Source organism: Cetorhinus maximus, chromosome 2, assembly GCF_964194155.1.
Source record: "Cetorhinus maximus chromosome 2, sCetMax3.hap1.1, whole genome shotgun sequence".
Lineage (NCBI taxonomy): Eukaryota > Metazoa > Chordata > Chondrichthyes > Lamniformes > Cetorhinidae > Cetorhinus > Cetorhinus maximus.
In genome coordinates this window covers 180292199-180309641 of record NC_135880.1, presented here as the reverse complement: position 1 = coordinate 180309641, position 17443 = coordinate 180292199, and the positions used below count along the sequence as shown (strand labels likewise).

Below are 17443 nucleotides of genomic sequence, written 5' to 3'. Positions count from 1 at the left end.
TCCCTCCAAGCAACCTATACTCCTCTGCTCACAACCCCATGGCCCTTTGTAGCCTCTATGCCAACTTAGCGGCAATGCATGCCAACACACCTACCTACCACACTTTGCCCTTACACCTATCATGCCAACTTAACCAATATCTACCATGGTCAGACTCATGCTGAGATGAAATAAAGCTCTTGAGCATGTATTGATGAATTCACTGGGTGAAATTTTATGGCCCTGTCACGGCAGGGGTGGGGCCATAAAATGCGACAAGCCATTCAAAAGTCCATTGACTTCAGCAGGACTGTAAAATCCCACTGGCGTAAAATTCCGGCCACTGTTTAAAAAATAATCTCATTGATTAAAATCCATTAGCTACATTTAACTTCCTTTAATCCCTTATAAAAAAAACAAGTTGGAGTTCATAGACTCAAAGAGTTTATAATCACTTGGAGCTGTCAATTAAACAGTGAACTGACAGGAACCCCACTGTGATAATGAAAGGTTGTGAAATCAGTTATGTAGCACTAATCCTAAAATGTCTACCCTCGGGCTTATGTCAACAGATGGAGTGAAACAGCAAGCACTGATGTTTTTTAACACTACGGACAGCTTTTTTCAAATACTTAAAGGGCTGCATTGACAGCTTGACAACTCTCTTTGAAAGCTCTGTTGACAGTTCCTTTTGGCAACTTTCTTGACAGTTCCAATGAGTTTAAAAGTTTCAATGAGTTTATGCACTTTTTATGCATATTTATCTACTTTTAACAATCCCAAAGAGCACCTTACCTCTCCCAAAGGACACCTGACCTTTCCCCAAGGTGTCCCGGGAAATATCCAAAACAGTACCCTACCCCTCCAAATGCCTCCGCTAACTTTATACTTTCTCCTCCAGGTCTAAAATGCACAAGTTGTGTTTTGGGACACCCCATCGGCCAAAATCAGATCTGACTGAGGCAGCTGCACTGTAACATGTGCAGTTATCTCCATGAACCATGGATGTGCAACTTAGAACCTGCCCCCTTTCCCTACATCCCCCCTCCCCCCCACAAACCCCAGTGAAAATGGTAGGTGCCCTTTTCAGGGGTAGGACTTCCGGATCGGAGCCTCTGCCACCCTTTTTGTAAAGACAGAGAGGCTCTCTGTCTTTACAAAAATTCAGGCCATTGTCTCTCTCCCTCTCTCTCTCTCTCTCTCTCCTTTGTTTTCTGCCTTTCTCTATCTCTCTCTCTCTCTTTCTCACAAACACACACATAGGCGATGCTCACCAGTGGCAATATTGGGTCATGCAACCAGCTTGTTCATTTTTAGTTTTGGGGAAATAATTATTGGGTTGACTTGTGTGAGGAATATCCCAATTACTCATATCTGGCTCGCTTAAGACAGAAGTTTCACTGAAATGTAAAGACTATGTGGTGACAATTCTTCCTGTCTGACGTTAGCAGTGTACTCAAATCTAAGTCACCTTGTCTATTATTTTAATGAAGAGACTTAAAATGATCCAATTGACAATTCTGTTAAAATAGCAAATGAAGACATTTGTAAGTGTCTGAATTGTTTGAATTTTAATATCGCAGAGTAAGGCAATTTTTACCAGACGTGATGTTTGTTATTACATACGAAATGGAAGGGCAGGAAATGACCATCAAGTCTATCCCACATCATGATAGCTCGTTATCCTTATGAAACATTTCCTTTCCAGTCTCCCGTCTCCACAACCTTGGAGACTCCTGGAAGAAGTAGGGCCAGTGAGTGAAAACGGTACCCTGAAGAATTCCTCTCTGACCCCTTCAGCTGTGCCATCATTACCGTGCCAAAGTGTCTATTACTCTTGCATAAGCCTGGAGAGTGAGTGTCGGCATGTCATCTAAGAATCGGCACATCACAGCCAATCTTATTTTATCCTCAGTCCTCCCTAATTAACATATGCTGAGGCTCAATTATAGTATTCCCACCACCACAACAACAACTCGCATTTATATCGAGTCTCCGACGTACCAAGGTTCTTCACAGGATGGTAATCAGGCAAAAAATTTGCAGCGGAGTCCCTTTAAGCTTGTTGTACTTTTTGGGACAGTACAGAATGTTGTGGAAATTAAGGGCAGAATATTATGATTCCCCACTGGCAGGTTTTGCAGGCGAGGGGAATGGCCGTAAAATTCTTCAGATCACCATCCCGCTGGGCTCTCAACCGCCCCAACCTCTCTGCAACTTTAGGGTGGGATGGACAAGGCCTAGGCCCAGGCTGCCCCTGCCACCCTTTCCCCAATTGAGGCCCTTAAGTAGCCAGTTATTGACCACTTAAAGACTGTTTCCCACCCAGCCTCAATTTTCAGACCGGCGGGAGGAGTTCAGGGGTGGGGGGAATGTCCGAAAAGTGACCCTGCTTGGACCTTGGGAGGGAAGCGGGGGAGGGGTGGGGTTGGGGGTGGTGGGGAGGTGCAGGGGGGTCGCCTCCAGCAAGACCCTGCTTTCAAGTTCAAACATCCCGCTGCAAAAGGTGTGGCCCCGCTCCCCCCACCGCCTCCACTCCGCCCCTGCCTCCACTCCCCCCGCCTCTCCACCAATGCCCCCACACCCCTTCTCCCCAACCCCCCAGACCTCACCTCCCCTCCTGAGGACCCCCGAAAAGTTACCTGGTCCTGGACTCCCGGGACCCAGGCTCTGGGGGCAGCTTGCAGTGCCAGTCCTGTCCACTGCAGCTTCTGGCGCTGCTGGGACCAGAGAGCTACCGGCCAATCAGATTGGCTGGCCCCTCTCTGAGGCATGACTTCCTCCTGACTGAGGGACAGAAATCCCACCTCCAGCCAAACAACTCTCATTGGAGCGTTAAATGGTTGCGGGATAGCCAGTGTTGGTGGGCAGTGTTCACCACCGAATCTTTGGAAGATGGGAAAGGAAACTCCGCCATCCTAAAAATCCTGGCCTAAAGGTTAATCAAGGGAAATGGAACTGGATATGAAAGTGGAATTGTCACAGTAGATTAGCTATGACCTTATTAAATGGCGGAGCAGGCTCGGGTGGCAGCCTGGCCCACCCCTGTACCTGTATCTTCTAGTGAAAGAGATAGGTTTTAAGGAACATCATAAAGGAGGAGAGAGTCGGAGAGGTTCAGGGAGGGAATTCATGAGCTTATAGTGCCTTAGCATAGCTACCAATGGAGGGACAGAGGAAATGGGGCATGCGAAAAAGGCCAGAATTGGAGGAACGTAGAGATCTGTGGGACTGCGGGGCTGGAGAAGGTTACAGGGTAGAACCTCAGCTAAGATGAGCAGAGAGTGTTGAACCTCAAGCCCTCCTGGCGTGTATGACTTAACTTCGCACTGCGTGAGTTCACTGAGCCATCACTTTGGGACTTTGTAATGGTTTGTTTAAGAAAAAAACTGAAAATGATAGTCCCTCTCTGTCAAACTGATTAACACAAGCGGTGACTGACAGGAAACAAAAACTAGAGTTAGTGTTTTAAGTAAAACAGTTGTGCTCGTAAGGCTAATCGCTATGCTGCGAGAGACTGAGACGCCTTTCATCCTCTCTCACCAGCTGTCACCCCATGTCTGGCGAGTGTACATGTAAACCCGGATGGTCTGGACTGTACTGCAATGAGACATGTACCCCTGGATTTTATGGTGTATCTTGTCATCAAATCTGCAGCTGCCAAAATGGGGCTGACTGCGACAGTATAGCTGGTAAATGCATCTGTGCCCCAGGATATAAGGTAACAGGACTTGTTTACTCCGCTTAGAAATTGTGAGAGGATTTTTCTTTTCTTTAAATTATAGAATGTTTGACAGGCATTTAATTGTTCAGTCTCTGCTACCCGTATTTTTCCCCACAATAAACATCCCCTCTGCTGACAATTTTCTTTATCCCAGAGAAGCAGGCAGCAAATTTTCTCACATCTGCTCTCTGTGTTAACCCTATTGAAAGCACAGAAACAGGCCATTCAGCCCAACTGGTCCATTCTGGTATTTATTCTCCACAGGAGCCCCTGCCCACCCCCTCTTCATCTCACTCTATCAATATGCCCTTCCATTCCTTTCTCCCTCACATGTTTACCCAGCTTCCTCCTTAAATGTCTCTATACTGTTCACCTCGACCACTCACTGTGGGAGTGAGTCCCAAATTCTCACCACTCTCTGGGTAAAGAAGTTTCTCCTGAATTCCCGATTGGATTTACTAGTGACTCATACTGATAGCCCCTGGTTCTGGTGTCCCCCACAAGCGGAAACATCTCTGCCTCTACCCCTATTGAACCCTTTCATAATTTTAAAGCCTTCTGTCAGGACACTCCTCAGTCTTCCCGTTTTTAGAGAAAAGAGCCCCAGTCTGTTCAATATTTTCTGATATTCATCTTGTTAAGAGATATCCTTTGCTGAAAAGAGGAGTAATTTGAAGCACTTCATTTTTTGCTGTATGGTGACAATTAATAGCTAAATGCAGAATATCTACCATTTCCCCTAATCTTAAAGCCTCTTCTTTCTTTAGACTCTTAACTATCATTCCATTTCTATTGCATCACAGGGATCTGATTGCTCCATTCCTTGTCCTGTCGGTACCAATGGAGTCAATTGCTCTTCTTCCTGTGACTGCAAAAATGAAGCAGTTTGCTCCCCTATAGATGGCTCATGCACCTGTAAAGCAGGTAAGTGGGGAGGGGGATGGTTCTGTAATACATGTGACAGAAATTTACAAATACGTTTCACCGGGTTGTGATCCTTCACCTCTTAGAGCATTTTAAAAGAACAGTCAATGTTACAGGCACTGTGTTTGAGTGCTTTTATATATTGCTTTGTCTTAAACTTGCATTTTTATTGAACCTCTTAACATAATGCGGTGTCTCTGGGTGCTTCGCAGGAGTGTTATCTATCAAAATTTGACACCGAGCCCCGTGAGATATTTGGGCAGGTAACCACAAGCTTGGTCAAAGAGATGAGTTTTAAGGAGCATGTTAAAGGAGGAGAGAGTGGTAAAGAGGTTTAGGGAGGGAATTCCAAAGCTTGATTGAAACCTTTAAGATCCTGAGGGGAGTTGACAGGGTGCTTGTGGAGAGGATGTTTCCTCTTGTGGGAGAACCTAGAACTAGGGGTCACTGTTTAAAAATAGGGGGTCACTCATTAAGACAGAGATGAGGAGAAATTTTTTCTCTGAGGTTCGTGAATCTTTGGAACTCTCTTCCTCAAAAGGTGGTGGAAGCAGAGTCTGAATATTTTTAAGGCAGAGGTGGATAGATTCTTGATTAACAAGGGGGTGAAAGGTTATTGGGGTTAGGCAGGAATGTGGGGTTGAGGTTATAATCAGGTCAGCCATGATCTCATTGAATGGCGGAGCAGGCTTGAGGGGCCGAGTGGCCTACCCCTGCTCCTAATTCATATGGTCGTATGTTCGTGCATAAGCTTAGGGCCCAGGCATCTGAAGACACGGCTGCTCATGGTGGAATGAACAGATTTGAAAACGAGGATGAGAATTTTAAAATTGAGGCTTTGGTGGGCCAGGAGTCAGTGTAGGTCAGCAAAAGCTGGAATTGAATGAGACTGTCATTGACCCTTATAAGGACTTTAACACTTGTACACTCGGTATCCATTGGCTCACCAGTGTAGCTAAAAGCACTGACACTTAAAAACCTGCTTTGCGGATTGGAATGTGTGTGAAGGAAGCTGCCGCACTATCATTCCCGTTCCCAAGAGACAGCTATTGCATTTTAAAAGCAAATTCCAGTTTCACACAAGGGTAGTATTTAGACTTTTCCAATTCTTGGATAGTAAGTATTGAAAACGGGTGCTGGCGATGCTGCTGTTGTGGCTCCCTGACTTGGACATGAGGGTTTCACATTACAAACTCCAAATTTGCATGTAAATGGGGCTGTCAGAAAATAGGTTCAAGAAAAGGAGCTCAATTGTTTTCAAAATGTAGTTAAACAATTTTAAAGAAATGCGTTTCATTCATTTACTTTTGACGCCCTCTTTTTACGGGTGGTGAGTAATGCTGGGATATTGTTCCAGCAATTCTAGCAGTCCGTTTATCATTTCACCACATTACCCCAGACAGTGTCTGGATGTTGTTTAAGGCGGGGGTGGGGGTGGTGGCAGAGTGTGGAGGGGAGGGGGTTTGGCTTCACTAACTCAGTCCTATGCTCACCTGATATTCAAGATTTTTTTTGAACCCAGTGAGTTATGATCTGGGATGCGCTGAAAGGGCAGTGGAAGCAGATTCAATAGTACCTTTCAAAGGGGAGTTGGATTAATATTTATAAAGTAAAAAAATTGCAGGGCCATGGAAAGAGCTCTATATTCTGTGCGCATAATAGTCCTCCCAATCAAAGCAAAAAATTAAACCTGTGAAAATTGAGGGGGAAGAAGAATGCATTTTCACAGCTGCCTCTGTCTTACTGCCATAAGCCCACAAAGGTAACCAAAGCTAAAGTAGTGCATACCACTGTAAGGGAGAGAAATGTTAGTTGTTCTATGTTGGAAATACACTATCAGATTTATAGAATCATATAGCACAGGAGGAGGCCATTCAGCCCATCACACTTGAGATGGTTTTTTTTGAAAGATCTATCCAATCAGTTTCATCTCCCTGCTCTTTCACCATAACCCTGCAAATGTTTCCTTTTTGAGTATTTATCCAATTTCCCTTTTAAAGGTTACCGCTGCATCTGCTTTCACAGCCTTTTCAGGCAGCACATTCCAGCATAGTATGTGGGGAAGCTATGGTGAGAGGCAATGGTGTAGTGATATTGTCGCTGGACTAGTAATCCAGAGATCCAGGGTAATGCTCTGGGGACCTGGGTTTGAATCCCACTATGGCAGATGGTGGAGTTTGAATTCAATAAAAAATCTGGAATTAAAAGTCTAATGATGACCATATTGATTGTTGTTACCAACCCATCTGGTTCACTATTGTTTTTTAGGGAAAGAAATCTGCTGTCCTTACCTGGCCTACATGTGACTCCAGACCCAATGTGGTTGACTCTTAAATGCCCTCTGAACAAGGGCAATTAGGGATGGGCAATAAATTCCTAGTCAGCAATGCCCACATCCCATGAATGAACTTAAAAAAAAAATTCCAGATCACAACAACTCACTGTGTAAGAAAAAACATTTCTCATCATCCTCCAGTCTGGTTCATTGACTAGTTGCCTTAAATCTTTGTCCTTTGGTTATTGACCCTCCCTACAGTCCCTCTCCACTTACTCTGTTAAAACCTGACATTTACTTGTGATCTGTGAGATTTCTGTTCAGCAACTGGAGAAAATTTGCATCAAGAGAAAGAAAAATCACTGGACTAAACCTGCACCAAATTCCCTTTAGCCGCACGTGACTCCAGTTTGTACCTGTTTTACTTGCGTTCTGCTTCAAAGGTATATCATTCTTGGGATGTGAGTGTCGTTGGCACAGTTGGCATTTATTCCCCATCCCTAGTTGCCCCTCAAAAAAGCGACGGTGAACCTTTCTCATGGGGTGTTGCAGTCCATGTGGTGAAGGTGCCCCCATATTAGGGAGTTCCAAGATTTTCACCCAGTGACCACGAAGGAAACATCATTAAATTGAACCATGTTACTTCATTTTAACTCCCATTTATGTGTTGTAATTTTAGCCTCAACTTTCCTAAGCTGCATGCAATATATTGAAATCTGTAACAGGTATCTGTATTGTGGGTACCTTCCTTCAGCTGCCCAGGCCCTAAGCTCTGGAATTCCCTCCCTAAACTTCTCCATCTCTCTTCTTCTCTTCCCTCCTTTAAGATGTTCCTTAAAGCCTACTCCTGTGACCAAGCTTCTGGTTGTAATATATCCTTTTGAGGTTCAGTGCCAAACTTGATAACACGCCTGCAAAGCGCTTTAGGACATTTGACCACATTAAAGGTGCTATATAAATGCAAGTTGTTGATGCTGGAATGTTGAGGAGAGGAAAGGAGATGATTTATTTCCAGAGAACAAACGAAGCTTCATCTTATCTGGATATTAAAACAACTCTCATAACCGCACTAGACAAGGCAAATTTATGTGTTGCACTGCGGTGACTTTCATTGGTATGTCAGCTAGTGGTTACCATGTTACGGTGTAAATGATTATTATTTTGACATTCGCAGGTTGGCACGGAGTCGATTGTTCCATTCCCTGCCCTCGTGGCAGGTGGGGTCTTGGCTGCAACTCAACCTGTCGCTGTTCCAATGGAGGAGCATGTAACGCACTGGATGGGACCTGTACCTGTTTGGCAGGATGGCGGGGTGACAAGTGTGCACATCCATGTCAGGTAACCAATCCTATCATGTGCTGAAAATTGTTGTATTAACCCGCTGTATCGAAGGACATCTGCATTTAAGGATATGGCTGCTACGATCATATGGGGCAAGATTTTCCGGTCGTCGGGTAGGCACAGCGGGTGAGCCCGGGAGCAGCTGGGAAACGGCCTCCTGAGGTGGCCTCTGGGTGCCCGGTGTCAATAGGTATGCCCTCATGCTGGTTATGGTACAGAGGGTGCAGCAGATCACCATGAACTCGGATTCCCATTCCAGCATGTACTGGAGGGCACAAGCCAAGCAGCCTAGGCATCGGAAGCATTGCTTCAACATGCTGATGGCCTGCTCCACAATATTCCTGGTGGCTCCTTGGCCACTGTTACACACTCATTGTCCTTGCATGGAGGGGAGTCATCAGCCTCCTGTACAGGGGAGGAGCCTCAGAGGCATGAAGACAGCAAGAATGGCAGACTGGTGAAGACATGATGGCATTTGCCAGGATAATGGGCATTCACCAACATGCTGGTTTGTGTATGCCCACATACCAACCACATTACTAGAATGGTAGCCCTTGTGGTTCCTGTACTTCTCCCTGTTGATATGGGGGGTCCACAAATGTCCCCCTGAGCCATTGGGAATGCCGCTGCCCTGGCAAATCCACACGCTTCTCATCCTGCCTCTTCCGCTTACAGAGAAAAGGATCTAATTGCCTCTCCTCACACACAGGGCCTCTGTGGCCTTTCAGAAGCATCAATGCATGGCATTCTGGGAGATGATGGGTATGTCACTTCCTCCCACTGGAAAGATCGATGCATCAAACTTCAACGCCACTCTATGGCTGGACAGTGACAGCGCTGTCCTCTCCCTGGTTTGAGGCTCAAGGTTGGGTTGAAGGAGATGGCACAGTTCTGTGACTACATTGTTGAACCCAAGTTGTTGAGCTGGAAGAAGTGCTCCAAAAAACCCAGTGGTGGGTCTTCAGTGTAGAGCCCTCTCCTTCCTCCTCCACCCTCTTCACAAAGCTTCGCCTCTCTGCAGCCTCTGCTCCATTTGTTGGTCATGTTAACGAACAGCACTGCAGACTTGCACAGAATCACAGAATCATTATAGCACTGAAGAAAGCCATTCAGCCCATCCTGTCTGTACCGACTCTCCAAATGAGCAATTCACCTGATGCCATTTCATGGTCTTTTCCCCGTAACCTTGCACATTCTTCCTCTTCGGATAACAGTCTAATTCCCTTCTGAATAACCCAATTGAACCTGCCTCCACCACACTCTCAGGCCAGTGCATTCCAGACCTTAACCACTCACTGCGTGAAAAAGACTTACAGACTGGGGGTCACCAGGTTATCTGGCTTCCCCGAATGTATGCAGCAGCTCACCACAAAGCCTCCACATAACTTCCACTGACTTAGCCACAGCAGAAGTAAGTCAAAAGCACGTCACTTGCAAATTCAATGCCTGGCTTTGGGAGGGCCTTTCATACTAGCTGAATATATGTTCACCTGAGAGTGATTAGCACAAGAACATAGGAAATTGGAGCAGGAGGTGGCCATTTGGCCCCTTGAGCCTGTTCCACCATTCAACTAGACCATGGCTGATCTTCTACCTCAATGTATTTTCCCACACTATCCCCATGTCCCTTGATGTCATTGGTGTCTAGAAATCTATCGATCCCTGTCTTGAATATACTCAATGACTGAGCTTCCGTAGCCCTCAGGGGTAGAGAATTCCAAAGGTTCATCGCCCTCTCAGTGAAGAAATTCCTCCTTCTTCTCACTCCTAAATGGCCAACAGGTGTTCAATGGACCTGGACAGACCAATTTTGTGAAGCACGCGTCAAATCAGCTGCAATGGATTGACGTCACAATCAAGACATCTCCTTATGCTTCTGACGCACGCGGACCCCAAAATCACAACTTCTTACTTTCACTTTGCGTCTCTTTTGAGTCATGAGAGCCACAGCAAAGAAAGTAAGCCTTCTGATTGGCTCATACAGTTCTCAAGGGCCACTCCTCTTTTCTGCTAACCCAGTGTAAAAATTGGAGTGGACATTGTCAAGCTTTGACACATTGACCCAGGAATTAGTTGGTGCCTCGATCCATGTAATTCAGGGTGTGTTATCTAGTTGTACAGACTAGTTGGACATGAGGCCTACTGCAAGATGAGGTTTGGTCACAGCTGATGTTGACGCTTGTGGCGCTCTTGCAGAATTTGAAGCTGCCGATTTAATCCGGTGGCATCCGGCATGGAGCCAACAGGGAGTTTGTGTTCAACCTCTGCTTGCTCTGTAACAATGGTCTCAAATGACTTTGGCACAAGCTATGAGGCTGCAAACATCCATTCATGATTTCAACAGGAGCCCAGTTTGGTTGGCCCATCACAAAGGGCAGAAAATGAAAAACATACATCGAAGTCCCGATGGTGAAATAAGGCACTAGTTTTCTGATTTATCTAACTTAAAGTGCTCAAGATTATTGGTAATTTACATGGAACTTTGGAACAGCCGGAGGCCATTCAGCCCCTCGAGCTTGTTCCGCCACTCAATGAGAACATGACTGATCTGAATCTTAACTCCACCTTCTCGCCTTGGTTCCATAACGCTCAATACCCTTTCCCAGCAAAAATCAACCCATCTCAGATTTGAAAATTTCAATTGACCCCCCCCCCAACCTTAACCACTATTTTGTGGAGAGAGATTTCCACTACCCTTTGTGTGAATTAGCGCTTCCTGACATCAGCCTTGAACGTCCCAGCTGTAATATTGTTAGCACGGCTGGTTGTGACATGTATATCTTCTTTGTTCATTTTTTCCAACTTCACCGTTATCATGAGGATGTATCTGTTTTTGGTTGCTAGGATGGCTCGTATGGAATGAACTGCAGTGAACGTTGTGACTGTAGCCATGCTGATGGATGTCACCCCACCACCGGTTATTGCCGCTGTCTTGCTGGGTGGACAGGTCTGTTGCATTTTTTTATCCACATTTAATGTAAGAATTGGATTGCACTGAATGCACAGAACACAAGCAGGCCATTCACTCGATTGGTTGGTGCCGGAGTTTATGCTCCACACCAGCTTCCTCCCAGCCCCTCTTCATCTCGCCCTATCGGCATATCCTTCTATCCCCTTTTCCCTTATGGGCAGAATTTAATGGGTGGCAGAGTTTCCCGCCTGAGGCCTCGCTGTCCACCTATAAATCGAGGACAGGTCGGGGGCGGGTGGGAAGGCGAAGGAAAGGCCACCTAGGTAATTTAACGGATAAACTTGCCAGCAGGAGATGGTTATATTCTATCCCATGTGGTTTTCTAGCTTCCCCTTAACTGCACCTATCTTATTCACCTCAGCCACTCTCTGAGGTAGTGAGTTCCACATTCTCCCCGCTCTCTGGATGTTTCTCCTAAGTTAATTGTTGGTGTGTGACATATCATGACAGCAGATCTCCTGGTAGGAGTAGCTACAAGCATGACAAGGACAAATTATTAGTGGCTACCATATATCTCTGGTCTGTAGTTTGCATCTCCCTTAAAAGTGGATACATCTTCTCTACATCAGTTAGGTATACTCAAGGTCTAGAATTCCCTTTACAGGTGCGCAAAATACAAAATACAGGAGCAGGAGCAGACCACATGGCCCGTTGAGCCTGCTCCACTATTCAATACGATCATGGCTGATCTTGGGCTTCAACTCCATTTTCCTGCCCATTCCCCATATTCCTCGATTCCTTGAGAGACCAAATTTCTGCCTATCCCAACCTTAAATGTATCCAACGATGGAGCATCCACAACCCTATGGGGTAGAGAATTCCAAAGATTCACAACCTTTTGAGTGAAGAAATGATCAGCCCCTTATCCCGAGTCTGTGCTCCCGTGTTTTAGGTTTCCCGACCGGTGAAAACAATCTCTCAGCATCCACCCTATCAAACCCCTTCAGGATCTTGTAGGTTCCAGTGAGATCACTTCTCATTCTTCTAAACTCCAGAGAATATAAACCCAATTTACTCAGCCTCTCATCATAGGACAATCCCCTCATCCCCAGGGACCAATTTAGTGAACCTTCATTGTACCACATCCAATGTGAGTCTATCCTTTCTTAAATGTGGAGACCAAAACTGCACACAGTATTCCAGATGTGGTCTCACCAAAACTCTGTACAACGGTAGCAAGGCTTCTTTATTCCTGTACTTCAATCCTCTTGTAATAAAGGCCAACATGCCATTTGCCTTCCTAATTGTTTGCTGCACCTGCAGGCTAACTTTTTGCATTCCTCATACGAGCACACCCAAGTCTCTTTGAACATCAACGCTTACAAGTTTCACACCTTTAAAAAAATATTTTGCTTTTCTATTCTTACGACCAAAGTGAATAACTTCACACTTCCCTACATTATAGTCTATCTGCCATTTTGTAGCCCACTCACTTAATTTGTCTATATCTCTTTGCAGCCTCTCTGTGTCCTCCCCAAAGGTTTTCTTCCGACCTAGGTTGGTATCATCAGCAAACGTTGATACATTACTCTCTGCCTCTTCATCTAAGTCATTAATATAGATTGTAAATAGCTGATGCCCCAGCACTGATCCTTGTGGACCTCCACTATTCACTCCTTGCCAACTTGAAAAAGCCCCATATATGGCCTGTCTCTTTTCTATCTGTTATCCAATTCTCTATCCATGCTAATATATTACCCGCAATTCCCTGAGTCATTTTCTTTTTTTTTAATCCACTTACGGGATGTGGGCATCGCTGGCTAGGCCAGCATTTATTGCCCATTCCAAATTGCCCCTAAGAAGGTGGTGGTGAACTGCCTATTAACCTTTTGTGTGGCACTTTATCAAATGCCTTTTGGAAACCCAGATATACAACATCTTTCCCCTTTATCTACCCTACTAGTTACATCCTCAAAAAACTCTAATAAATTTGTCAAACAGGATTTCCCTTTCGTAAAACCATGTTGACTTGTTCTAAACCTCCCTGCCTCTTTCCTCCTTTAAGCTGCTCCTTAAAACCAACCTCTTTGACCAAGCTTTAGGCCACCTACCTTAATACCTCCTTATATGGCTCAATGTCAACTTTTGAAACACCTTGGGATGTTTTACAGATTGAAGATGCTATATAAATGCGTTGATGTTTGTTGCATTCAAAGCACACATTAAGATAATGCAGAGGGACAGGTGTAGAAAAAAACAATTGAAAGATTATAAATGAAAGATATCATGAAAGAATTGACTCCAATACCAAGTCACATTGAATCTTTTCAATGATGTATCGGGTGTTTTCTATCTCTAACTCCCATTGGGAAGGCTGAAAATAAGCCTTGGATAAGGAAATCTAACAGAATAGGTGGATTAACACCTCTGAAGGAACAGGTCTACTAGCCCACTGACTGGTGAAAATGGGGTACACCTAGCCCTGGGGGTCTGTGGCTCCTGGCTCGATTTACAAAGATCAGGAAAGTTTTAACAGGAATCCTGAGCCCCCATCTCTGGCCTCGTCTTCAGGCAGAATTCCAGTGCTCTCCCTATCTCTCTGAATGCACACCAACCCTAGGCTGCTATTCCTGGGATCGAAGGTCATGTGCAAGCCAGGGCAGGCTCCTGGCTGATGGAAACTTGCCCAGGAGAGGGTGCAAAAAAAAAAATCCCGGCAGTTACAGAGAGAGAGGACACTGCTGTAGAACCATCAAAAACTGGGAAAAAAGTGACCCAAATATCAGACCAGACACACTTAATACCCCAGTCAAGACTGGGACCTTAAGCGAGTAAATGTTTGTGGTCTCTGCCAGGCACCACTCTCCCTTGGCAGGGAAGCTTTCCGGTCCCTTTGCCACCATCTTGGTATCTCCGGAAAGCAGTGGTGAGTGGAGTAAAGAGGAGGGGAATCGAACCTTACACACTGCCCGATCCTCAACGGCCATAGCCATGTGGAGGCATGGACAGATTGCCCAACTGCAGTGTGAGGGTGGGTGTGAGGGGAGAGAAATCATTGTCAGGGCAGTGAGGCACCCACCGGCTGCACTTGCCCAACCTCCCAATCACTCTCTGTCCATTAATGAACATTCAACCTAACTGTGAGTTATCTGCCCATTTCTCCTCCCCGCCTACAACAGAATAGGTCGACCAGCTCTGTCATTGATTCCAATGTAATTATTAGGAAAGGGGAAAAAAAAATCACTTTCCAGCACCATAACAACATTATGTTTATTTTTACTCTTTAGTGCTGCAACTGCCCATTTGGCAAAGGGAATGGTTATTCCCAATGGTCTTCAGTCTTAATTGTGGGCTGCGATCCAAATCCTTTTCTTCCTTGCAGAAAATAAATTTATTTTAAGGTATAAAGTAACTCCCTTCACCTTAAGGAAGAAGTGTCAGATGTAGGATTTAAAGGATTAAATCTTCTCAGTCTATGCTAATTGATTAAGCAGTTTGAAATACTGTAGTGATATGTTTAAAACTAAAAGACAGTTTCCACACTGTACAACATGGTTTAGGAATATGATAGCTACATAGTATTTACAGCACAGAAACAGAGCATTTGCATCTAATAATGGAGAACAAGCTAAGGGCGGAGCGTTGAACAGGTACTTTGTGTCCGTCTTCACTGTAGAAGACTTAGAAAATTTCCAAATATACTTGAAACTCAAGGGGCAGGATTTTCCAGCCCCGTCGTGGGTAAGACCCCCCCCCCTCCTCGCAGGCGACACGGTGCCTCAGCCAGAAGTCCACTGGCTTGCGGCAGGACCGGACGATCCCAGAGGTGGGCGGATGCGGAAAAGCCCGCCCAAGAGGTGAAAAGGACGGAGGAACTTAAACCCATCGCCTGGGGCAGGGCCCCGCTCGCCGACACGTAAAATGATGCGGGATGACATTGGGCGGAATCCCCAATGTCACCCCGCCTCATTTCCATTTTCAGGTCGGCGGGGGCGCAGCCAAATCAGCTGTGCGCCCGTCAACCTGTCAACGGCCTATTGAGGCCATTGACAAAGTCATTAACCTCATTAATGGACCTGCCCGTCCAACCTTAGGATTGGCAGGCAGGCCGGGAGCCCTGGTGGGCTTCAGGAAAAGCATCAAACCTCATCCACGGGCAAGGTGAGGTTTCATGAGGGTTTTTAGAAATTTAATAAATGTTTGATTTAAAGTGATGGACATGTCCCAACTCATGTGACAGGAAATTTTGTTTCTGCACCTTGACCATTTTTAAATTTGGCACCAATCTCCCTGAGGCAGCACTTAGCCTCAGGGAGATGAGTGCGCTCTTTTGCGTGCACGCGCGAAAGAGCAAACTCTCGGCTGAGGGAATCCCCCCCCCTGCCCGCACAGGGAGCACAAAGCGCTTCCTTGCGGACGTCACGCTGGGTGGGCCTTAATTGACCCACCCACATAAAATGTTGGCACGCCCCCAATCGGGGGCGCCGATTGGAGGCACACTTGCCTGTGCCCACTCCTGCACTTCCCCCACAACTGGGGGGGAAAATTCTTCCCCTGAGAAAAGGTACTGGGAAAACTTTGAGACCTAAAGGCTGACAAACTCCCAGGAACAGATGGCCTGCATCCTAGGGTCTTAAAAGAAATAGCTGCAGAGATAATAAAGGCACTGGTTATAATCTCCCAAAACTCCTTAGATTCTGGAAGGATCCCAGCAGATTGGAAAATAGCAAATGTATCACCTTTATTCAAAAAAGCAGGGAGACAGAAAGCAGGAAGCTACAGGCCAGTTAGCCTAACACCAGACATAGGGAAATTGCTTGAATCCATTATTAATGAGGTTATAGCAGAGTACGTAGAAAATCATGATGGGATCAGGCAGAGTCAATGTAGTTTTATGAAAGGGAAATTGTGTTTAACTAATCCATTAGAGTTCTTCTAGGAAGTAACAAGCAAGGTAGATAAAGGGGAACCTGTAGATGTGTTTTCGGATTTCTAAGAGACATTTGATAAGGTGCCACATCAAAGGTAACTACACAAAATAAGAGCTCATGGTGTAGGGGGGTAACATATTAGCATGGAAAAATGATTGATTAGCTAATAGGAAGCAGAAAGTAGGGAAATGGGTCATTTTCAGGTTGGCAAGCTGTAACTAGTGGCCCACCACAAGGATCAGTGCTGGGGCCTCAACTATTTACAATCTATATCAATGACTTGAATGAAGGGACAGAATATATGGTAGCTAAGCTAAGTTTGCCGATGACACCAAGATAGGTAGGAAAGTAAGTTGTCAAGAGGAGGCAAGGAATCTACATCAGGACATAGATAGGTTAAATGGGTGGGCAAAAATTTGGCGGATGGAGTATAATGTGGGAAAATGTGAACTTGTCCATTTTGGCAGGAAGAATAGAAAAGCAACATGTTATTTAAATAAGAGAGACTGCAGAACTCGGTGGTACAGAGGGATCTGGATTTCCTACTACACAAATCACAAAAAGTTAGTATGCAGGTACAGCAAGTGATTAGGAAGGCAAATGGAATGCTAGTGTTTATTGCAAGGGGAATGGAATATAAAAGTAGGGACATTTTACTGCTGTATACGGCCTTGGTGAGACCACAACAGGAGTACTCTGTACTGTTTTGGTCTCATATGAATTAGGAGCAGGAGTAGGCCATTCAGCCTCTTGAGCCTACTTCACCGTTCAATAAGATCATGGATGATCTGATTGTGGCCTTAACCCCACTTTCCCGCCTAGCTCCCCCGACACCCTTTGACTCCCTTGTTAGTCAAGAATCTATCTAACTCTGCCTTAAAAATATTCAGTGACTCTGTCTCCACCGCTCTCTGGGGAAGAGAGTTCCACAGGCTCACGACCCTCTGAGATGAAAAAAAATTATCTTCATCGCCATCTTAAATGGGAGAGAGACCCTTTATTCTGAAACTATGTGATCTGTTCTGTTGTTGCTACCTGTGATGTGTTCTGCTTGGACACCATGAAGCAATTATTTTGAAGTTACAAAGAAGTCTCTATTAATATTACTGAACTATATACATATTTACAGTACAGGGTACAGATATGGAGAGGACCCCATACTAGGTCCTTACATGTTGCTACCTAACTCTAGGCAGCCCTTAGCTCTATGTCATGTGCCTTCTTACATCACCATGTGGGCAGTACTGTATTCAGTCCCATGTTAGCCCTTTAGGTACCAGATTCTTCTACTAAACTGTGTCCCTTAGTTCTAGTCTCTCCCACATCCTTTCAGCATCCATCCTGTCAAGTCCCCTCAG

General features: G+C 45.3%; 1 protein-coding gene across 1 annotated transcript in view; it reads left to right on the top strand.

Annotated features, from left to right (window-relative positions):
• The window catches only part of megf10 (multiple EGF-like-domains 10), a 176436-nt gene that overhangs the window by 124769 nt on the left and 34224 nt on the right, over nt 1–17443 (top strand). The window contains exons 10-13 of the mRNA XM_078559641.1: nt 3526–3700; nt 4507–4627; nt 8077–8240; nt 11088–11190. Of these exons, the coding sequence (XP_078415767.1) occupies nt 3526–3700; nt 4507–4627; nt 8077–8240; nt 11088–11190 (563 nt within the window). The remainder of the gene's footprint in view (nt 1–3525; nt 3701–4506; nt 4628–8076; nt 8241–11087; nt 11191–17443) is intronic.